The sequence below is a fragment of the Bidens hawaiensis genome, unplaced genomic scaffold (assembly GCF_021521415.1).
Source record: "Bidens hawaiensis isolate Kalapana, Puna unplaced genomic scaffold, B.hawaiensis_p1.1 tig00001236_1, whole genome shotgun sequence".
In the NCBI taxonomy this organism is placed as follows: Eukaryota; Viridiplantae; Streptophyta; class Magnoliopsida; order Asterales; family Asteraceae; genus Bidens; species Bidens hawaiensis.
The window spans coordinates 3,208,850-3,231,975 of record NW_027491070.1 but is presented as its reverse complement, the minus strand read 5'-3'; the positions used below and the strand labels follow the sequence as shown (position 1 = coordinate 3,231,975).

Below are 23,126 nucleotides of genomic sequence, written 5' to 3'. Positions count from 1 at the left end.
GGAAGCGCACCTCAGCTTCCTTCCAAGCACATGGTTCTGTCGTTCGCCTTTTTCTTCCTCTGATCTTACCATGAACCATGTTGATGCTGATGTCAACGGGCTTTCGTCCGTTGCCTCGGTACCGGTTGTCGTTCCTTCCTCCCTTCTTGATTGATGCCACCAGGTGTGCCAGTCTTCCATCCTTGACGAATGCTTCAACAATATCCTTCAAGGATGTACACTCTTCCGTACTATGACCTTTTGTCCCGTGGAAGTCACAGGATTTGCTCTGATCCGCATTAGGTCGCTGCCGGATCATTGGAACTTTTGGCCATGGTAGCTTTTCAGTGGCAAATATCTCCGTGACGCTTTTGGTGAGTGGCGTCCACCGGTGTTTTTGGCTTGAAGGGTGTATGTTATTTCTTCCGCCAACAAGAGGGTGAGAGCTGGATGAGGTGTCAAAGTTTACCCTTGACTGCCAAATACCTAGCTTCCTCTTTTTGTTCTGCCGGGCGATCCGAACATTGTTTTCTCTGGTCCTTTGTGTGTAGAGGTGTGTACTCTGGGGAAGATCCCTTCCCAGTTGCTTCTCCGTCTCGGCAAAGCGCTTGGCTGCCGTCATGATGGCATCCCATGTGGATGGCATGCCGTCCTTACCCGTCAATGTGCGGATAAGCTCTGGGTATTCGGCGCCCTGGATGAAAGCGGCGCGAACAAGATCTTCACTTATGTTGCCCAGACTTAGCTTTTTGGAGTTGAAGCGAGTGATGAAGTCTAGTAAAGATTCATCCTCCTCTCTGACGCAGTTGAGGATCGTCCACTGTTCTTCAGTATATTTCCTTTGTTGGCTGAAGTGTTAGCTGAACTTGTTTTGAAAGTCCGCCCAATCATATATGTGATGGACCGGTAAACGATCGAACCATGCCCTGGCCGCTCCAACCAGAGTCATCTGGAACATATAACACCACGTGGGTTCCGTCCAGTTACTGACGGTTGCCCCCGCAATGAATCTGTTCAAGTGGTCGTCTGGGTCGGATAGACCATCATAAGTGCCAATGTTGGACATTTGTTTGGCACTTCTCGGGGCGATTGCTTCCGCAATGTCCCTTGCGAACTTTGACTTTCCTGCATTTGTAGCAGTTGGTCTAAAGGTTTTGGAGAAGTCACGCGGGTTTCTCTCCGCATTCGTTGGTTTAAAGGCTTCCCCAAAATTCCTTTTCGGTTGGAAGTCCGTTTCCTTACGCTTCCATTTCGCCTTATGGCGAGGGTTTGCGTCAGTATCGGATTCTTCCCTCTCATCGTCTGAGTACTCGCACTCACTGTTCATATTGAGATGTTGGCGAGTACTGCCGAATTCGTCAGCCTGTTGAACTGAACGCAAGCGTTCATCCAATTCAGCTTGGAACTCTTTCTGACGTGCTTCGGCCCACGCCTTAACTTGATCTAGTGTTTGGCGAGGGACCCTCGTTCGTTTTTCCAACTGGGCATCAGTGAACCCCAGTGGAATATTTACTGCACTTGCCCCGGCTTGGGTAACCGGGGTAGTGTTCGTAAGATTTGTATAACCGCCGGTATTCCCCCCAGTTGCTGGGGTTGTGGTTACCGGGGTTTCTTGGTCGATTACTGGCCTTGGGACCGGAGTAACGTTAACTATTTCTTCAGAAATTTTGAAAAAACTAATAATTAGTTCTAGCTTTTATGCACGGATGGCGCCAATGAAGAAACACTAAGTGAACCCTGGGCAGATTATAGATAATCTGGGGGTTAAGTAATGTTTCCCACGAGGATGAGGTCCAGCAGAGAAGGTTGTTCTTCAGGGGACCTGCAAAACAGACACCGTAAGCTCGTCACTGAGAAGGGGGGGGTTCCTCCTTGTGACCACCCTCCGGCGTGAGAATCAGACTAGATTGCTCTGAATATAAGTGTATATTAAGAGATTGCTAAATAAGAGAGATATCAGATGATGTCCTTACCATTCCAAGGTGTTGGAGTATTTATAGCCGAAGGTAGGTTTCCTAGAAGGTACAGCCGGCTGAATAGTATTCCTGTTCCACCAACAGTGGACTACGCACAGGCCATGCTGGTTGGTGGATTGGCTACGGCCGACAGTAACAAGGTCGGCTGTACACTGTTCCTTTACTGCCGGCTACGCACTGTTCCACCAACTGTAGGCTGCGCACGTCCCATCGTAAGGGTTGGTGAGTAGGCAGCGGCTAATAGTGACAAACAGTACTAGAGGGTGCTCCTCCTCGTACTGTTGTCGGTGAGCTGTCACCCTGTGATTGGTTCATGGGCTGTTCTGGTCAAATCGTCTGTTCTGCCCATACCTTAGTAGGTATAGTACAAAAGATCTTCCAGAAGCATACGGACTGGCTCATTTAGGCGGGAGTATTCCCGCCTTGCTCATTCCTTCATGTGACTACTGAAGTAGCTAGTGCCTTGTGCGTGTAGCCTTGCTGTTAGTGCGGGTAGCCTTCCCTGATGGCTTGTATCCGCAACTGCGAGAACAGGCGGGGTACTTCACCATTGGGAGGCTTTTCCTGCGGGTACAGCTGGCGTACTGCGCGTAAGGTTCTCTGAGCATGGTGGGTCCTGCGGGAGCAGTTGGTCGTTGCGCAGACGTCCCTGTTCAAGGTGAGTCTTGCGGGTCCAACTGGGCTCTGCTGGGACCTACCTCTTCACAAAGACAAAATGATTCATAGAAACATAACGATCTTGACAACTTTACATATTAACTCACACGTCTTGATTTTTTGAAACATTACACATTTAGACTAGTAGTTTATATATACATGCGAATAGTAGGAAGATGGTTTGTGTAATGAGGTTCAAATTGAAAACATATGGACCCAATATATGACATATCATAAATTGAAGTAGGATTTGAAATTGATGTCCAGCAGACAAGAGGCAAACAAAAGATTGGTGGGGATTAAATTACATTTAAAGCTCCACCCCGAAAAGATGCTAAATCCAGCCAAACAAGACTTGTGATTCTATTCCAATTTAAAACACCATTATATTTCACTTATAAGAAGTTGTTATTTTTAATATGTTATAATACAATTTTTTTATATAACTAAAACAAGAGTTATGTTGATGGGTTTTTTTTAGCAAAAACATCAATTTACAACCTAAACACACTTAAAGTCTTGTCGTGTTTTGAACAGACTCATTTAAAGTTCATTTGCAAATGTAACACCTTATTAGATGTAACAACCCGGCTACCACCGCACCATAATATTGTCCGCTTTGGTCGGGACGTACCACCATCGCCTCGCGGATTTGCTTTTGGTTGCCCAAGTGGTCACCCATCCTCATACTTCTCCCACCTGAGCACGTTTAACTGTGGAATTCTCCTCTCATCCACTATCATTAAGCGCCCAAAACGCGTTATGATGGGGAAGGTATCCACCTTCTTATAAAGAAGGCTTAGTTCTCCTTCCGACCAATGTGGGATGCCACAATCCACCCCCCCCCCCTTAGGGGTCCAGCGTCCTCGCGGGACCTGGCACCACCGGTCCGGCCCTGGCTTTGATACCATTTGTAACAACCCAGCTACCATCGCACCATAATATTGTCCGCTTTGGTCGGGACGTACCACCATCGCTTCACGGATTTGCTTTTGGTTGCCCAGGTGGTCACCCATCCTCATACTCTCCCACCTGAGCACGCTTAACTGTGGAATTCTCCTCTCATCTACTACCATTAAGCGCCCAAAACGCGTTATGATGGGGAAGTATCCACCTCCTTATAAAGAAGGCTTAGTTCTCCTTCTCAACCGATGTGGGATGTCACAATAGACTTTGTGGTGTGGGCTGCATTGGGGGATTTAACGCTCTTGCACACCACGCCGGCATAGTGAGGGTGGTAGGGGGGCTGTATTTGGATATCGGGTGGTGTAAGGAGAAAGTGGTGGGGCCATGGGCTTTAGATCATAACAGAGCTTTAAGAAATAGTTCTTTAAAGTCCGTCTTCTATACAGTGATGGTCTTAGTAAGTAATATTAATAATAATTTAATATCTCTTTAGATTTTCAAATAATTATGTTAATAATCTTTGGAGGGCCTCCAAATCACATGCTAGGAGCCAAACGGTAATCATCTAATCACATGAAAACATGATTATTATTATTATTATTATTATTAGATTAGATTATATAAATTATTAAATCTTTTATTATTATTATTATTTTTATTTTTTAAACAAGTATAATATATTGGGATACCCATGAAACTAAGGGCTCTGAATTCATGATGATACCCATGAGAACATAAATCCCAAATTTCCTTAAACTCCAATTATTATTCTTATTATATTCTTTAACCTTTCATATTCACATTTCCACCCTTTTTATATAATTATATATAAAAAAAACACTTAACTTCTCATCAAATATGTTGCTTCACCTGCAAATTTGCTCTTAACATCATATTGATTTATAAAGATTCAGTTTTTATTTCTTTACCACAACTCAAGACTCCAAGTTTACCTTCTTTCTCCCATGATTCTTAAAATCTTGAAATCTTGATTTTTATAGTTCATACTCTGTAAAAATTTAATCTTTTTCACATTGGTGTTTCAAGATTGCCAATTTGAGTTTGATAAATGCTGAATATTTCTGTCTGGAAGCAAAGATTCTTGAAATCTTGATGGTTTAACCTTCAAGTTTACATCTTTTCATATGGGAGTTTCAAGATTATTAATTTAAGTTAAATAAATGGTGATTATTGCTGTCTGGTAGCAAAGAAACACTCAAAAAGGTACTCATTTCTTGTTCTTGGAAAACATATGCTTATTTAACTTAATTTGTTTCAAGTTTTGTTTTTGGAGTCTTGTTTAGATCTGTCACTGTTTGTCTAGAAAGATACTTGTTTCTGTAATGGCGGCAATTGATGATTTTATTATTATTATTATTTATATTATTTTTATTAATTTTTTTTTGTCTTGTTGGGCATGAACTATGCAGCCGGACAAATCTTTTGAATTCTTGAAATTTGTCTTTTTTTGGATTGAAAATAGTGGATTAAGTAAGCAACAAATGTAACACAAATGTGAATTTTGATAATTTTTTAATAAAGTTTCTGACTTTATCAATGTAATGATGTGTGTGAGTAGAATATGCCTCAAGAAAGCCTGAGATCAGTTGTGTACAGATCATTTGTCACTTGTGAAGATCCAAGAGGTGTAGTTGAAGGGAAAACAATCAAAATAACAAAAACTAATACTACGAAAACGAGCTACCGAAGAACCGAAACAGAAATGCAATCAAAGAGTTCAAAAGAAAAGGAAAAGATGTCTCTTGTTGAGGTGAAAAACGGAGCTCGGAATCTAAACGAAGCTATCGATTTCTGGTCGAAAGGGGTTGGTTTTAAAAGTCAGCCGAAGGATATCGCGAAGGATTTGCTAAAAGGCGCTCTTGATCTTCAAGAATCGCTAATGATGCTTGGAAAATTGCAAGAAGTGAGTTTGACAAGTTTCAAGAAGAAACATGAAAAACCAAGTGAAGAAATTTTTAGCAGGAATGGTTCGGATCGGTTTGAAAGTTTCGAAATTTATGATTCTGGTTATCAAAAGGACAGAAAATTGGCGAATGGGTCGTCACGAGATTGTTTCACAGAGCTTAGAGAAGTGATTAAAGAAGGGCTTTCTAAACAAAAGTCTTATCAAGAAAGTGCCTTTTCAAGCACATACGTAGAAGGACTAGAAGGTGTGATTCTCTATCTTTAATGTTTGTAAAAAAAGGTTTAAAATATCATAAATTAAATTTTTTTAGAATTTTTTTTACTATGCAGGTAAAAGAAAACCACAGTTGTCTCCTGATATTGCTTCAACAAGCTCAAGCACGTCTTCTTCGATGGTGTTTTCGACACACGAGTTCACTTCTTCCGAGTCTTTTTCATCAAGGGCGACAGAGGAAAAGTCAAAAGGGTTAAACTTAATTGCAAAACTCATGGGCTTAGAAGAGTTTCCTGCAAAGCCGCCACGGAAACAAATGGATGTTAGTAGCAAAACAAGGCCCGTTTTCGATGTTGATTTGCCAAATGGAAAGAAACCGCAGTTTTTCGTGAAGAAAACGGATCGAGAACATATGTCATTAGATGAAATCATCAACATGATGCATTCTAAAGGACTTTTGAGAAGCAACAAGCGGGAAATCAAGCAAAGTAGCAAAAGATTTGAAGATGATGTGTCACCGATTATTTTAGTGAGACCGCAACGAGTTGGTTTATATTCTGATGACCCTAAAGTTAAAGTTTATGAAAATCCAATTCGAAAGGTTCATCAAGAAAAGGCGAAAACCGAAGATAAAAGTGTCAAAAATAGGCAGAAAGCTTCTGTTCCTGTTGCCAGAAAACCACAAAGAAAGCAAGAAGTTGAAAAGAAAGTAGACAAGATTCAAAACACGGCACCGCAAATTAAGAAAAAATCGGTAGAGAATGCAAAATCCACAAATTCAATTTCAAAAAACAGTTCGTTGAAGCCACAAAGAACTGCTCTCTCGAGTCAAGTTTCAAAACGAACAAATTCTTCGGCTTTATCAACCAACAAGTCAAACAACCAAAAGAAGAGTACAAAGATCGGAAAGCCAATCATAGTGAGTTCTTTCATGCTTTAAATATCATAAAAATATTATGTCAAAAGTCAAGTATGATCTTAAGTTCTTAACATTGTTGCATGCCATTGTAGGTTCATGAAGTCTTGCAAGTCGATTCGCCAATTCAAGAAGAAAGTAAAGATTTTGAAGTTAAAATTAAAGGTATATCACATACACAACCTTAAAGTTTTATGCTTTATTAATAAATTTTAATGTATATTCTTTTACAGAAATTGGCAGTGTGAGACAAGAGTCACTCTGTGAAGCTTTTGTAAAAGATTCATGTCGTGCTAGAGATGATAATATTACGTGTATGGATCAATCCGAAACAAGAAACAGTCAAGAAGAAAATGTTGATTTCGACATTAATATGCAGAAAGCAAGAATCTTGAAAACTATAATAGATTTTCAAGAACCCGAGCCAGCAAGTTTTGAGCTCTTTCAAGACTGCATAGACGAGATTTTGGAACACGAACACCAAAGACAAAGCCCGTGGATTCCAAGATCCATTTTACCATCAAGAGTTTGCGTTTCCGAGGATCAGACGACGAGGGAAATATTAAACAAGCTTGAAAATTTTAAAAACTATAGTAAGTTTCCGAACGAGAGGTGTGCTGCAGATACAGTTTCTGTATTTTTGGAAAGGGATTTGAGTTGGAATACAGTCGGTGGAGCGTGGGGTACTACGGGATGGAAAGATGGTTTTACGGTATATGAAGTCGAGGAAACCGTGTTAGATTTGGAGAAGATGGTTTTGAGCAGATTAATTGATGATGTGCTTATGGAACTTGTGTAGAAAAAAAAAATTAGTGTTTTGCAGCAAATAAAATGAAATATTGTTGTTTTGGTGCATTATTTTAAAACATATCCTGAAAATTAAATTCTTTAGTAGATGTATAAAAATTCAGTATATAAGTTCTAATACTAGTTGAGGTGGTGTTTTCAGCATAATAAAATGGTAAAAACCGACATGATCATGTATTTATTTGTAACTGTACGGGACCCACCAGTACCTGCTAACCAATATGATCAATTAAAACATAGAAGTTGTATTGTTGTAATGTTGTCTAAGTGGATGAAGACAAAAACTAGTCGAAGCTAGATTCGAACGTGACACGATCATGTTATAGTGACTTGTATTTTATTTCTTTAGGTACTACCATATAAAAATAAATGTAACTTAATAACGCATAAAGATTTGTTTCTACTAAACTGAAATAAAATTTATGACCAATAACTAATTAAACATGTTACAAAAAGTAGCATACTTTAACTAGTTTGAAACAATCCATAAACACTAATTCTTGATTTGATTAATTAATCAATAAGTAGCACCTTTAAAGATGAGGAAATTGAGTGTCTCCAATGAGAAATAGATGAAAGATCCTTTTGTGTGAGTAAAGAAGCTACTAAAATTTGAACCCACAACACATTGCCATCCACCACCATACATCCTATCAAATTCCTGTAATATTCCATCAAAAGCCCACAAATTATTTCTCAAAATCAAGGTTGCACAAGTCACTCGGAGAGTACTCGGACTGCCCGATAAATATAAAGAAAATTAATTTTTGGATATTATATAAATGCCAAATATCATAAGTTTACTGATATTTATAACAAAACAGGTGAATATTGATATAAATATATTTTTAAATACTAAATTATTTTAAAATTTGCTAATCATTAATTAAAAAAAATGATATTCGTTTTTTAATATTATAGAAATACGAATTATATTTATTTTTTTTTTAAGTCAAAATCAACCCACCTTTGATCGATTCTTACTAATTAGGCGGAGTTATAAAGAGTCGCAATAGCGCCCTACCTTGTACGATTACTCGGGGAGTACTCGACGGCCTTGTAAGCATACTTTTATAACAATGCTCAAAATTAAGCCAAAAAAAATAATAAAACTTTAAGCAAAAAGCTACCTTCTTGATGCATGACGCAATGGCGGTACACTCAACGACAGCATAAAGATCAAGCGCTTGAGAAGCGGAATCCATTGCATGAACTTGCATCTTCAATGGCATATCTGTATCCTTCACATATGCTTTACCTTCCAACATTCTTGATTTCACCCTTTAAAATCAAGATTCTTTGTACTTATACTAACTCATCAAAAAAATAAATTTTTGAAAAATGGGTGTGAACTTGTGAATGTTGATGAGATAATATAGGCCATAAACATCATTGTCATTTAACAAACATGAAAGTTCTAGTTGATGATTTTAGAAGTATTCAAGGGTCCATTGCATAGGTGTGGGAAAATATGTATGGTGGCATGTTTTGTTGTTTTCCATAATAAGATCAGCATATATACCCATATTGTAAGTTGTTATCTTGTTGACACCCATGACTTATGATTGTCGTGTTTTGTGTATAAAGTGCGCATCTTTTTTTCTTTTTTCGTTATTCAAAGGGAAAGTTCGACACGTAACATATAATATTAGATGACACATAATATGTAACACGGAAATATTATGTGTCAACAAGGTATTTGTACAAGTGTGAACAATCAAATATGCAGCTTATTAGGTATGAAAAGTCGAAAGCCGTTGTGAAATGCAATAAAAATCAACGTGTGCATTATTATTATATATGTTGGCAATGAAAATTTGGCATTCATAGGGAAGTTATACCAAACGTTACGTTCGTAAAACAAGCCTTCGGGATGCATTACATTGGAAAGATATTACTAATGTGCATGTACTGTACTATTCTGACATATACGAGGACCCTATAGGGCAGCTACATCTATTATACCGTAAAAGCTAGTGACTGAGCCAGAACATCATTGTTGGCTCTGCAACCCTAAAGAATGCATGCCAAATTCATAGATCATGTGACGCTACAACTTCAAGACTAAGCAATGGGTGTGGATGATCACCTAACATATAGAAAACATGCCACACCTTAGGCTCAACGTAGTGGGCGAATTTCACGGGACGACAGGGGCGAAATGGGGCGGGGGCGGGAGGATTTTGTCGCTGGAAGGAAGAAAGAAATATTATTATTGTTATATTACTATGTGTGCGTGTTACACACACACACACACACACACACACACATATATATATATATATATATATATATATATATATATATATATATATATATATATAAGGGTTCAAATAAAAAGAAGTTGTTTCCTAGGAATAGTAAGAACCAATAGAATTTTGACATTTGGCATTAAAACCTATGGTGAAAGAACAATTCTAGGAAACTATGTCGGTTATAATTGTGAAAGAGTAATTCTAGGAAACTATGACGGTTTTTGGTAATTTTAAATCTCAACTATTGATTGATATGATCCAATGGCTATGATTTATTTTTAGTCTTCCTAGGAAACTACTTATTTTTAGGATAACTCTCTCCTATATATATATGGGAGATTTCAATTAAGAACTCCTTTGAGTTTTAATAAAACACGAAAGAACTCAGTGTAACGATTTTTTTTTCCGAATTTTTTTTACACATGCGTAGTATATGTAAGTTACATACACGTAAAAAAATTACAGAATTTTTTACGCACCGAGTCGACTTTTTACACATGTGTAACGGACCTAAAAGTTAGTGTAACCACTTACATATTTATTCTCTCTCTTACTTTGACTTTTTTGCCAGATTTAATCTCAACCACATATTACAATCCATTTAATTAAATGTGTGGTCTAGAATTGAGTTCTTAAGTTCTTAAAACTCAACATGGTTCTCAAAATATCTCTTCCAAATATATATATATATATATATATTATTACTATTTGTAGTCCTTACACCATTACACCCTAAAAACAAATTCTTACACCTTACTAACTGGGCTTCACGTGTCGCAATTCACCCCAATTTGTAGCCCTTCCACTACGCATAGCCTTAGGACAATATGACCACTCCTAATGTGTAAAGTAAATAATACCAAGCATCTTGAGAAAGTCATGTTAGCCTCATGCACCTCATATGGTGTTAGAATGTCTTTCCACAAAAGTTTATACAAATAAATGTTACGATAGAGTAAAGATTAATTTCACCCTTACGGAACTGTAATTTGTAAATATTGACTTGTGAAGTTTTTTTAGATATCTTCAAGTATGCGTCCCATTAGTTGTTGGTTGAGTTGTACACCATTTTATGAATTATGTATATGCATTTTTGTAAAGGGGCAAAACTTCATCTGCCTCTTGTTGGTTGAGAACTCTTGCATGTTAAATCAAAATTTGAAGTATATATTTTTAGTAAAATGTTTTGTTGTAAAACTTGAAAAGATTATAAAATCAATAATTTTTTTTTTTGGAATATCTAACCATATAATCAATGTTTTCATAACCGGACCGGACGGCCTACCGGTTCACCGGGCCTACCGGACGGACAAACAGGGGTCTAGTTGTCTAATATTTAAAACTTTATACATTTAGAAAAAAGTATAATATACACTCCGACCTCTATTATCGTCTAATCTAAATATATAATTATAATTAGAGAAGAGTGGGTCGAAATCAATCATTAAATTTAATAAAGTTAATCCACAATTTAACCCATTAACTTTTAACTTGGTCACTTTACCAGGGAAAAACTGTGCCAAACAAGGGGAAATACAAAGAGCATATTGAAGAGAGTTTGACCCTGTCATTTTGAAAAGTTAAATGCATAGTTGGTGACTATGGGGTCCCGCACGTAACAAACAAGCTGGGTTCGTGGTTTGATTTTGAGACGAGTTACAACTTGGTTTCGGACTCGGTTAACAGGCTTTTTCCTTTTTAAATCTCGCCCCAACCCTAAAACTTTAATAGACCAAAAGGAACAGCAACTAAGCTGAATTCCAGTGCTGATCAGTTATTTACATAATAAAAGAGATTAATCGGCGCCACAAATAAGACTCATGCTTGCCTTGAAAGATCGAGTTCAAAGAGGCTCCAGGCCCTTACAGAACAGTCCACAACATAAATAAAAGAGTCCATGCCCATATATAAAGTACTAGGAACAAATTAAGCCAAAACATGTAAAATAATATATTACTAATAAGGAGGGTACTGGATTCACTTGACTTGAGCACCTAATAACCAACCGGCCAACAAGAGCAAGGATTGTAGTTAGCTATCAATACAGTTAAATAAACTATAATAATAATAATAATAATAATAAAAGGTAGGTAGCTATCTGTACCTGCATCTTGTTTTTTTGGGAAAATAATTCTTCTTCTGTGTTTATTAAGGATACCAGGTACCGTAATCGGTCCATCCCACTTTCTGAGTTTTCGAACAAAGCGACCTTCCTTCAATGAGTAACTGTATGTAGGATACCAACCTGCATTAATTAATTATTAAAAAGATTTAACAGTTTTTAACACCGACGTCATTGTTACCTACCTGGATCAGAAGGCTGTCCATACGTTGCTTTTAATGAAGCCCAAGGTATCGCTTTAGCTTTGGTACCTGCTAATTAGTTTATAAACAAATTATCTGTACGTTTGATGATAAAAGTGATTAAAAAAAAAGAAACCATCAGAGGAAGGAGTGATTACCAGCAGAAGCGGTTACTTGTGATGCAGAGTTTGGATGATCTCCAACTGTTAATTAACAAGACAAGATAAAAAAAATAATTAAATCCAAATATCTTAAAAAAGGACTTTTAAAGTTGAGAAACAATATCATCTTTTTAACCAAACACACGCACTCTAAAGCAGAAACTGTCAAGAACTAAGAACAAGGCACAAATGTATACATACCAAACGAGTGGTTGCCGGTCCCCGATGAATGCTCAACACAGGGGCGCTTGGAAGCCCCTGTTGTACCTATCAAGTACACAACAGAAACATGATAAAAAAGGATCAAGTTCCTCCTCCTCCTCTTCTGTATCTAATAATAATCATCATATGTTTTACAACCGAAACTGAAGAAACACTAAGTGACCCCGGGCAGATTACGGATAATCTGGGGGTTAAGTAATGTTTCCCACGAGGATGAGGTCCAGCAGAGAAGGTTGTTCTTCAGGTGACCTGCAAAACAGACACCGTAAGCTCGTCACTGAGAAGGGGGGGTTCCTCCTTGTGACCACCCTCCGGCGTGAGAATCAGACTAGATTGCTCTGAATATAAGTGTATATTAAGAGATTGCTAGATAAGATAAGATAATGAGATATCAGATGATGTCCTTACCATTCCAAGGTGTTGGAGTATTTATAGCCGAAGGTAGGTTTCCTAGAAGGTACAGCCGGCTGAATAGTATTCCTGTTCTACCAACAGTGGGCTACGCACAAGCCATGCTGGTTGGTGGATAGGCTGCGGCCGACAGTGACAAGGTCGGCTGTATACTGTTCCTTTACTGCCGGCTATGCACTGTTCCACCAACTGTAGGCTGCGCACGTCCCACAGTAAGGGTTGGTGAGTAGGCAGCGGCTAATAGTGACAAACAGTACTAGAGGGTGCTCCTCCTCGTACTGTTGTCGGTGAGCTGTCACCCTGTGATTGGTTCATGGGCTGCTCTGGTCAGATCGTCTGTTTTGCCCATACCTTGGTAGGTATAGTACAAAAGATCTTCCAGAAGCATACGGACTGGCTCATTTGGGCGGGAGTATTCCCGCCTTGCTCATTCCTTCAGGTGACTACTGAAGTAGCAAGAGTTAGTGCCTTGTGCGTGTAGCCTTGCTATCAGTGCGGGTAGCCTTCCCTGATGGCTTGTATCCGCAACTGCGGGAACAAGCGGGGTACTTCACCATTGGGAGGCTTTCCCTGCGGGTACAGCTGGCGTACTGCGCGTAAGGTCTTCTCTGAGCATGGTGGGTCATGCGGAAGCAGTTGGTCGTTGCGCAGACGTCCCTGTTCAAGGTGAGTCTTGCGGGTTCAATTGGGCTCTGCTGGGACCTACCTCTTCAAGTCCCCCCAGTCCAATGTTCTTCTCATGAATTATTAATAAGTGAGGTGAACTTTTGGACTAGCAAGGGGTTTTGAAAAGGGTTTTTAGTTTTAAGGTTTTCCGTGGGGATTCTTCCCGCGGTTTTCCTAATGTCACGCAGAAATTCCCGACTTTTCTGCTTGATCTTTGGGTATGAAGCGGGTAGGTCTGTAACCTCCTCGCAAGTCAGGAGCGTTGAGTCCCACTTGTGTGGATTCTCCATGGGGTTTTGGTAGTTTTCAACATAGTGATCAATTATGTTAAAACCACCAATTCCATCTTGGAGTTTCAAACAATATAGTTCTCGACGTTCCCGCCATGCGGGGATGTTATTCCCGTTTCCGCAAGCATGGCCCAGAAGATCCTTCCTGGTTTGAATTCCCTGCGGAGTGCTAAGTATGTGAAGGGTTTTGCCTTGACACTGTACCCGCACTCGTCTTACGGTTACTTTACTTCCAAGGTATTCCTGGCGTTAATTCCCTGCGGGTGCTAAGTATGTGAAGGGTTTTGCCTTAACACTTTACTCGCACCTGTCTTATAGTTACTTGGTTGCCAAGGTAAGGGGTATTTTCTCGCTTTTGAATCTTTTTGAAATTTTGAAATTCGAAGAGTTGGTGAAAGGATAAGAACAGTCCAAACTATTGAAACGTCGTCCGACGGTTTCTTCTGACAGTGTCAGGACGTGCAGGAAGTTATGGCGACGTGACAGTATATGGTCATTCTAGGCGCTTTTTCAGGCGCGTGGGCGCGAATTTTCGGGCGCGTGGCCGCGAAATTACTGGCACGCGTCCTTTCAACAGCTGTTGCCAGCTTGCTTTTTGCCACGTGTCATAGTTTCATTGCACCTGCAATTTCTCTCTCTTCCGCATTAAATTCACCGCATTAATTGCGATTAGTATATAAAGGGGGAGAGGGTCCTTTGTAATCCACACTTTCACTTTTCTCTTCATCTTCAAAACGATTTCCGGCGAATACTCACCTTTTCAGTCGAGCATTCTCTTGAAATCGTTCTCTTTTTCATACCTGCAAAATGTCTTCTGCTTACGACCTTGAGGCTACAGCCCAGGAGGCTGGGGTGCACGCCGAGCACCCGTCATCCACGTCCGACAAGGATGACAAGAGTACTGCTGGCGAGTGCCAGTGTGCTCTGCCTGTCGATCTATATCAGTACATCGTCAGGAAGTTCATGCTCGAGTCTCTCGAGCCTGAGTTTCCTGAACCTCATCAGACGGTGTATGATGCCCCCAGAGGCAAGATCGGGGTATATGCCGCATTCTTTGTCTATGGGAATCTTAGGTTCCCTTTGACAAAGTTTGTGTACCGTGTCCTGGAGAGGCACGGTGTACACCTGACCGAGGTGCACCCTATGGCGATCGCGAAGATTCGCCACTTCGAGTGGGTGTGCCGGATTCTGGGCGTTGAGCCCTTCGTCGACCGCCTGATGACCTTCTACTCTTGGAGGTGCATCCAGGGGTGGTATACTCTGATAACCCGGATAAAGGGTTTGAAGATTTGCGCAACCGAGCGCAGTCTTCGTTCATGGAAGCGGGAGTTCTTTTTTATCTCCGCTCGCGCCATCCCCCTTGCCATGAAGTTCAAGAATGGGCAAGGACTCCCCAGCCTTCACGCCTCCAACTATCAGGAGGCGGAATGGTTCTCGAAGATATCCCGAGTCCAATCTCCGGTTTACCGCTTTGCGGAGTCCGGGATGGTGATGCTCGGGATGAGCCGGGTGTGGAAGGATGCGGATGCGCAAAAGATCCCGATCGTCCTTGAATATGGTTTGAACTCTGTCCCTTACGGTATGCTCTGTCTTCTTTGTTTATATATGTTTGTCTTCTAACTGTTTGCCTTTTATTTCAGAGGGGAACGACTTGCAGTCGCTCCTGTATCCGCGGGAGGCTGATAGTCCCGCTCGGATGGGTACTCGTGCTCTAGATGAGAACGGGTTGCCCATCCTTGCACAGACGGCGGATCGGTTCGTGGAGGTCTACCCGCCAGGCCACGAGATCCTGAGCGCCAGGCGGCTAGGTAAGGCGTTATTCAACCCTCGACCCCTCAATGTTGAAACCTCTGCTGGAATACCTCTAATCCTGTGTTCTGATGAGGAATCCGCAGATGGTCCTTCGTTGGTGCGGAAGAAGAAGGCTGCCGGCGGGAAGGGGAAGGCGAAGGTGGCCTCCACTGCCGATCCGGTGTCTCGGTCTGATTCAGAGACCGAGAGCGAGGAGGTGGCGGGGAACCCCGGTGGTGATAAGACCACTGCTCCGGAGGCTGCGACGACTGTCACCTCCGGAGAGCCCAGGAAGACAACGGTGAGCGGCGTGAAAAGGCCGGCTCCATCGGGTTCATCCCCGCTTGTCCGCACTTTCAGACTCAAGAAAACCCGTAAGTTCAAACTTTATTTTTAACTTCATAGCATTCCATCATTAATACTTATCTTCTTTGTGCAGGCGTGGATGCTACCGCATTCCAGGGTGAAGCGGGGAGGAGTACCTCCGGACCCATGACGGTAGGCTTGGTCAACCTACCTGAGGCGACGACCCAGGCGGCTGCGCCTGCGCCTGCTTCCGCTGGTTCAGTTGCTCACTCCGTTGAGCCAACTGTTCCAGCTGTGATGACATCACCGCCGGCTGTCAGTGCCATATTTACCGCATCTTTCACTGAGCCGGCGGTTACTTTTGCTGCGGACTCCGCAGCGGCGACCGCGGCGGCCTTCACCATGCCTCCTCCGTCATCGGCAACGACGGCCGATCCTTCAGGTATGCATGGGGCTTCTCGCCAACCTCTGCCTCCTTCCCATCTACCTGACCTCTTGGACGGATTTCCCTTGGGTTCAGGTGATGGGTTTGGCGGCTATCGGCCTGTTATTGACCCTACAGGTGCGTAGGGTTCTTTTGGCCTATTTTTTTTTTTTTTTATATCATCTTTTCCTAACTGCTTTTTGTTTTTTGCAGTGTCGGATTCCAATGAAGTGTATGTTCCACGATGGAACATCCGCCGAGGAACAACCCTTCGCACACCTGTGGAATGCGTGGAGTGGGCTCGTCACGCAGCTCCCAGTGGTGCATTGGGGGAAGCCATGGCTAGCTACCAGGAGGGTAGGCTAACCAATGAGTTTCGGGTTCTCCTGGCCCGGATGCAGCCGCGCGTCGAGCTGCTTTGTCGTGAAAACGACAAGTTAAAAGCAGCTCGAATCCAAGAAGTAGCTCAGGCGCGGGCTGTCCGGGAGGAGAATAGGAGGCTCTCCGCGGCTGCTGCGGAGAAGGAGAAGGCGTTCAAGGCCCTTGAAGTTGAAGTTCAGGCCCGTCTCGAGGCCCGTTCCAAGGCTGCCCAAGCTGTTAACGAACAGCTTCGGCTGGCTAAGGAAACTGCTAGGAACGCAACTGAAAGGGCCACCAAGGCTGAAGCTGTTGCTGAGCCTCTACGCCTCGAGAATGAGGAACTTAAAGCTAAACTAGAGGCGCTCCAACAGGCTCATGATGCCTTGGCGATGGAAGACGCGAAGAAGCTTCAAGAGATCCTGGACCAGAGGGGGGTGCTTGACCAGACTGAGCGGAAGCTAAAGGGCGTTGAAGAGGCTGCGGCTAAAGAAGTGTTGCTTGCCAACCTCAACCAAAGTGAAGCCGAACGCGCCCGTAACCAAGGTCAAGCCGCCCTCCAAGAAGCTCTGGTTGCCAAGGAATGGCTTCTTCGAGAAGCGTTGTCTCAGGTAAGTTTAACTTCATAATGTCTTTAAGCTTTTCTTTGTAAATAGAAAAGGTTTTGATACTTGTATTTTTTCTTTTTTGTAGGTTGTGCATCGGGTCTTCACAGAGACGTCTTATGACGATGCTATGAGCGCAGCCCTCAACGCTTCTCATGAGGATGGGGAAAAGGCCGGCTTCCTGCTTGGTCTAGGGTTTGTTGAGAAAGGCATCCCGCCTTCCAACTTCCCTTTGTATGATGTGGATACTGAAGCTGTTTATGACCAAGCAGTGAATCAGTATGCCGCCTTCCCGCATCCGGTGGTGGAGAAGGTAAACGAAGTCGCTGCTGCTGATGATGGGCTAGCTATCCTTAAAGCTTTCCTTGAACCGCCACGCTCTACTGATGGTGCGGGTCCAAGTGGAAGTGGTCCTGAAGCATGATCCTGAAGATCCCTTTCCACCATTAGCGTAGATTTTTGTTTTTGTATAGCTTCTTTTGTATGCGGGTATGCACCCAGCAATCTTTGTAATATTTGAATTTTGATGGAATAAAGATTGTGTTAATTCCTTGCCTTGTTTATTTTACGCATGTTTTGATTTAACTTAGCAATTTCTTTAGTACTTAGATAAGTTAACTTTTTAACGTGGCAAATTATAAGTTTGTTTCGCTTCCTCTTTCATGATTGTGCGGGTATGACCGTCACTTACACTTAGTAGGATGGCTTAACTTTACTTATATCTGACCTGCGTGGAAGTTTTCCTCATCTTTTCCTTTGAAATTTTCTAAGTGTTCAGAATAAGTTAACCTTTGAACGTGGTAGATAATAGGTTGAAGTATTGCCTCCTTGTTCGTGATTGTGCGGGTAAGACCGTCACTTGCACTTAGTAGGATGGCTAAACTTTGCCTACCTCTGACCTGCGTGGAGGTTTTCCTTAAAACTTGAAATTTTTACCGTTTTGTGTTTATGCGGGTTTTGCCGCCTTCCACACGTAACGACTTACTTCTTCCCCTATTTATGCGGTGAATACCGGCACATCAGTGTGGGAAGTTCATAAGTATAAAGGTAAGGCTATCAACACATTGTGAAAGGAGAATCATTTCCATTAGAAGTGGCTCTAGGCCTTTTCTTTACAATTTTGGAATTGATCTACATATAACATTTGCGTAATTGAGCTCCATTCCATGTTCTTGGGATGGGAGTGCCATCGAGCCTTTCGAGCCGGTATGCGCCCTTTCCCAGAACTTCTTTGATAATGTATGGCCCTTCCCAGACCGGGGCCAGTTTTCCTGGGCGTTGTTGGTTCGAAGCCTCGTTGTTACGCAGTATGTAGTCTCCTACATTGAAGTTGCAGAGTTTTACCCGCGTGTTGTAGTACTTTTGCATTTGTCGCTTGTAGTTCTCTTCACGCACTGCGGCTAAGTCTCTGCGTTCCTCGGTTAGCATAAGGTCTAACCGTCTTTCCGCATCATTGTCTTCTGGCTGAATCAAGACCCTTGGTGAGGGTAAACCAATTTCGACCGGGACCATGGCTTCAGTGCCATAAGTGAGACTGAACGGGGTTTCTCCCGTACTGGCCTTTTTCAGCGTTCTATTTGCCCAAAGGACGTGCGGAAGCTCGTCCACCCAGCCGGATCTATGTTCCAAGAGTCTTTTCTTTATGCCTTCGACGATGCTCTTATTTGCTCTTTCCACCTCACCATTACCTTGCGGGTGTGCCACTGAGGTAAAGGTGTGGGTGATTTGAAGTTCTTTCAGCCACTGTTGTAGCTTCTTGTCAGCAAAGTTGGTGCCGTTATCGCTCACCAAATTCTGTGGATTAGTGGTCCGTATTATCTTAATGTAAGTTATCACAGCTACGTTAAAGCGCCCTAGGACTCAACCAACCAACAATCCTGCTGTAGACTATCAAACAGCTGATTCAGAACATGTATTAAAAAGAACACGGGCATTTGGTATCTCTGATGAAGTATGTCACTTTCTTTTATAAAAAAAAAAAACGAGTAGTTTGACAATTAGTTGGTATCAGGATCTGATCACATTTGGTATCAGGATCTGATCACAATTGGAACAAGTACTGGGGATATCATGATATGGGAGCTCGGTAGCAGAGAAAAACTTGCTCATTAGAAGTTTAAAGTTTGGGATCTTAGAGCCTTGTCAATGCCTTTGCAGGTAGGCTTGTATTTGAATTGAAGAAACACGACAGGAGCATGCTCGGTTTTTCGTTTAACTTTAATAGAAATACGAACAATAAGATGAATGAGGTTTTTTTGTGTGTATTCGTTCGTTTAAGAAAGTAAGCATGCATGCTCGTGTTTGTTTATGTTTGCTCCTTATCAGAATAACCAACGGTTCACGAACGAACGTAACTGAGCCAAAGCGTTAACCTAAATATATAGTACGTATCATATGTAAGTGAGCTAAAACATAACAATGTGCTGGACCTAAATAGTATTATAACTATACTAAAAGTTGTAATGGGCCAATACACTTAAATGAAAATATTAATGTACGTTAACGGACGAACTTAAACAAATGTAAAGTAAAGAACGTAAATGAACATGAACGGATAAACTTAAACAAACGTTCACAAACATACGTACGTGAACGCACGTCACACGTCTTCATCTTCGTTTGTTTAACTAAACGAACACGGTTTGTTTTTCATGTCCTCTGTTATTTTTGTTACGTATTGACTCTTTATTCCAGGCCACTTTGACCAGAGGCCATACTGCATTATCAATCATGTAACTTGGAGCCTTGGAACACTCTTTGGTATATTATTAAAATTACAATTATAGTTTTATATCTATTGTCAGTAAAGTCCAAATTAAGAATAATAGATTTTGATACAGGTATTGCATACTCAAAGCACATTGTGCAGATATACTTGTATCATGATGGTGGTGATGCCATAAACCACTTGGAGTTTTATATTTTCTTTACTTTGTTATTTTATTTTATTCTTTTAGGTGGTTGGCATTATTGTGCATTTACTAAATGCGTTTCTTATATTCCATATTATACACAGATTGATGCTCATGTTGGCAGTGTGAATGATCTCGCGTTTTCTTATCCAAACAAACAACTTTGCATTGTGACTTGTGGTGAAGAGTTTGGGATGCGGTTACGGGTGCCAAACAACACACGTTTGAGGGTCATGCAGCACCCTTTTATTCTGTTTGTTCACATTTTAAAGAAAATATTCTCAACTGCAACTGATGGGAAAATAAAAGCATGGTTGTATGACAACATGGGTTCAAGAGTTGACTATGATGCGCCAGGTCATTCATCCACCACAATGGCATACACTGCAGACGGTACAAGGTTAGAAAAGTCATCAACTTGTACTTTATCAAATGCCAATAAGTCAACTCTTGATGTAAACACATGTTTACTTATGGTTCTTACTTTGGTTAATAATAGGTTATTCTCATGTGGTACAAATAAAGAAGGAGAATCATACATTGTTGAATGGAATGAAAGCCAAGGAGTGGTTAAAAGAACGCGTAACAGGCTCGGGAACTATCGTTCTCTTGCTGCTGGTGATGAGTTTCTTGTTAAGTTTTAATGTCCGAGGGTGGTTTACCGGTAATCGCTAATGCTGTTATTTCATAATTAATTATTAAATGTTCGTTACACATTTGTAACTCTTATGAAAATATTTCGCAGGCTTCCTTGTATAATTTTTTTAACAAAGAAGGTATCCTATTGGCTGTTACAACTAATGATAATGGCATCAAGATGTTAACTAATCCAGATGGGGTTAGGCTTTTCATGACCCATGGAGAATGGTTGTGTTGTGAAGGGAAAGTTTATTCACTTGTCACTTTAATAAGTTTTATTATAATCACATTTAAAAACAAATACAAATCTTAGCCATCACCAGGCTTGTAAACAAACCGAACGGACATGAACGGAGCATGCCCGTTTTCGTTCGTTTAAGTAAATGATCGAAATATGTTGTTCGTGTTTGTTTGTTTGTTTCTCTTTATTCAATATGATGGCATTTACTGTGTGGCACATTAATTTTTTTTTTACTTTAATGTTTTTTTACTTGACATTAAAAAATATGCAAACTATGACTATCTAAATGTGTCCTATGGGTTGACAAGTAGTGATCAAGTTGCAAACGTGCTACTTACACATGTTGGTGGGTCGCAAAAATGAGCTAAATGAGTTAGTGAGTCAGCTTATTTAATTGAACATGTTAACTTGATTGTGATCTTGTAAATGAGTTAAGATATCATGATAACCTAAAACTTAATTATATTTTATAGTTATTTCGGAATTGCCACCTCTAGTGTCACCTAGTTTGACCTTTGATGGCTCAAAGTTAAATAAAGGTTTGTAAATGTAAAAAAACAGTTTTTTCCATGTTAACTTTTGCCAATAGAAAGTTTGAAATAAGACTGTCTTGAAATAATATTTGTTACTTTCAAAGTCAAACAGTCTTCTTCACAATCTACATACTATGGCTAGGAATATGGTACAAGGAATTACCGGCATCTCGTAGAAAAATAGTTCATAACCAATTGCTTAGAACTTGCTTGTATTTTTTACTTGTATATGTTAAATACTTAAGTAGAAATGTTGACAAGCACATGCCTGTGGGCTGTGCTCATCCCATATCGCCAGACCAGCCCATTAGCTAGGTGGGCTTGCCAAACCAGCCCATTACCAATTTCAACTAAACCCTATGGTCATACCCTAATCAATTACCATAAATATTATTAGAGTATATTATTACCGTTTCAACTAAACCCTTAGCCGCAGCCTCTTCAACGCCCTTAAGCTTACGCTCAGCGCGATCAAGCATACCCTTCTGATCCAGGAGCTCTTAGAGCTTCTTGGCGTCTTCTAGGGCTAAAACATCATGAGCCTGCTGAAGCTTCTCTAGTTTGGCTTTAAGCTCCTCATTCTCGGCGCGCAGAGGCTCAGCAATGGCTTCAGCTTTGGTGGCCCTCTCGGTCGCGTTACGCGCAGTCTCCTTGGCCAACCTAAGCTGCTCGTTGACAGCTTGGGTGGCCTTGGAGCGGGCCTCATGCCTGGCCTGGACCTCGACCTCAAGGTCCTTGTAGGCCTTCTCCTTCTCCGCTGCGGTGGCAGCGAGTCTCTTGTTCTCCTCCCGCAATGCTCGCGCCTGAGCCACTTCCTGTAACACCCCGACCAAAGGCGGATTATACATCGGGGCGCCACATATTGCTTCATTACTCGCGACACTATTGGTGTCAATATTTATTAATACACATTTTATCGCGCACGCGCAGCGGGGAAAATAAAGAACATAAATCAAACATAAATCAATATATTATAAATTTTAACATTCAAACAACATTAACTTGTCTTGATACATTTTAATTCTAGGTCCAAAAGTAAAAACGTCCTACGTGTCCACAAGCTCCAAAACAGCTACTGCAAACCTGAACATGTGTTAAAATAAACGTCAAACACTTGCGTGTTGGTGAGAAATCAAGTTTAATAGATAATCATAGATAATCACAGTAAATCTGCGCGCAACACGTGTATGTCTAGAGTTTAACAAGGGTGTAATCAGATTGTGATCAAGCCTAAGATAGTTCATAGATCATAGTTCAATCCATGCTCCCAATTGAGCATAAAAACGAGAAAACATCTGTGCAAGTGTAAACAAAGAAAACCGTAAACGATAGGTCTCCCGTGTTCAACTAATGGTACCAACGGAACTGCGGAATAGGCCGAACAAAGCGGTTAATGATACACACATACAAATAAACAGCCAAGTAAACGTCCTCAACACATGGGATACTGCGCGACTAAAGTTCATAAACAAGTTTAAGACTCAAGTTTTGTATGAACACATGAACATCCCAAAGCATTTAAAATAAAAAGGGATTAGATACGAGATAACTCACTTGATAAACGATGCGGTGATAGATATGCAAGAATCAACTCTTAAACAAGCAAAGTTAACCTATAATTAAAGATT

The 23,126-nt window shown here is 41.0% G+C and overlaps 2 protein-coding genes across 3 annotated transcripts in view; one reads left to right on the top strand and one right to left on the bottom strand.

Moving 5' to 3' along the window:
• Positions 1–4,873: 4,873 nt before the first annotated feature.
• Positions 4,874–7,373, top strand: LOC143566630 (uncharacterized). The gene is made up of 4 exons (XM_077053278.1): positions 4,874–5,689; positions 5,775–6,577; positions 6,670–6,739; positions 6,808–7,373. Exons 1-4 carry the CDS (start codon positions 5,101–5,103, stop codon positions 7,371–7,373), a joined length of 2,028 nt encoding a protein of 675 aa, XP_076909393.1. The 5' UTR covers positions 4,874–5,100.
• Positions 7,374–7,687: 314 nt separating this feature from the next.
• LOC143567798 (dynein light chain 1, cytoplasmic-like) overlaps positions 7,688–23,126 on the bottom strand; it is a 32,909-nt gene continuing 17,470 nt past the window's right edge. The window contains exons 1-2 of one of the 2 annotated variants that reach the window (XM_077054114.1): positions 8,512–9,032; positions 7,688–8,042 (exon numbers count right to left, since the gene is read on the bottom strand). In XM_077054114.1, coding sequence (XP_076910229.1) covers positions 7,899–8,042; positions 8,512–8,649 — 282 coding nt within the window. In that variant the 5' untranslated portion in view covers positions 8,650–9,032 and the 3' untranslated portion in view covers positions 7,688–7,898. Of the gene's footprint in view, positions 8,043–8,511; positions 9,033–23,126 lie in introns of those variants that run through there. The other variant, XR_013141470.1, reaches the window with a different exon arrangement.

What these genes read in the sequence shown, in the direction of transcription:
- LOC143566630 (XM_077053278.1), top strand. Translation starts at nt 5,101, where the DNA reads ATGCCTCAAGAAAGCCTGAGATCAGTTGTGTACAGATCATTTGTCACT. An exon ending in ATACGTAGAAGGACTAGAAG is followed by an intron (nt 5,690 to 5,774) that starts GTGTGATTCTCT and finishes TTTACTATGCAG; the next exon opens with GTAAAAGAAAACCACAGTTG. An exon ending in AGATCGGAAAGCCAATCATA is followed by an intron (nt 6,578 to 6,669) that starts GTGAGTTCTTTC and finishes ATGCCATTGTAG; the next exon opens with GTTCATGAAGTCTTGCAAGT.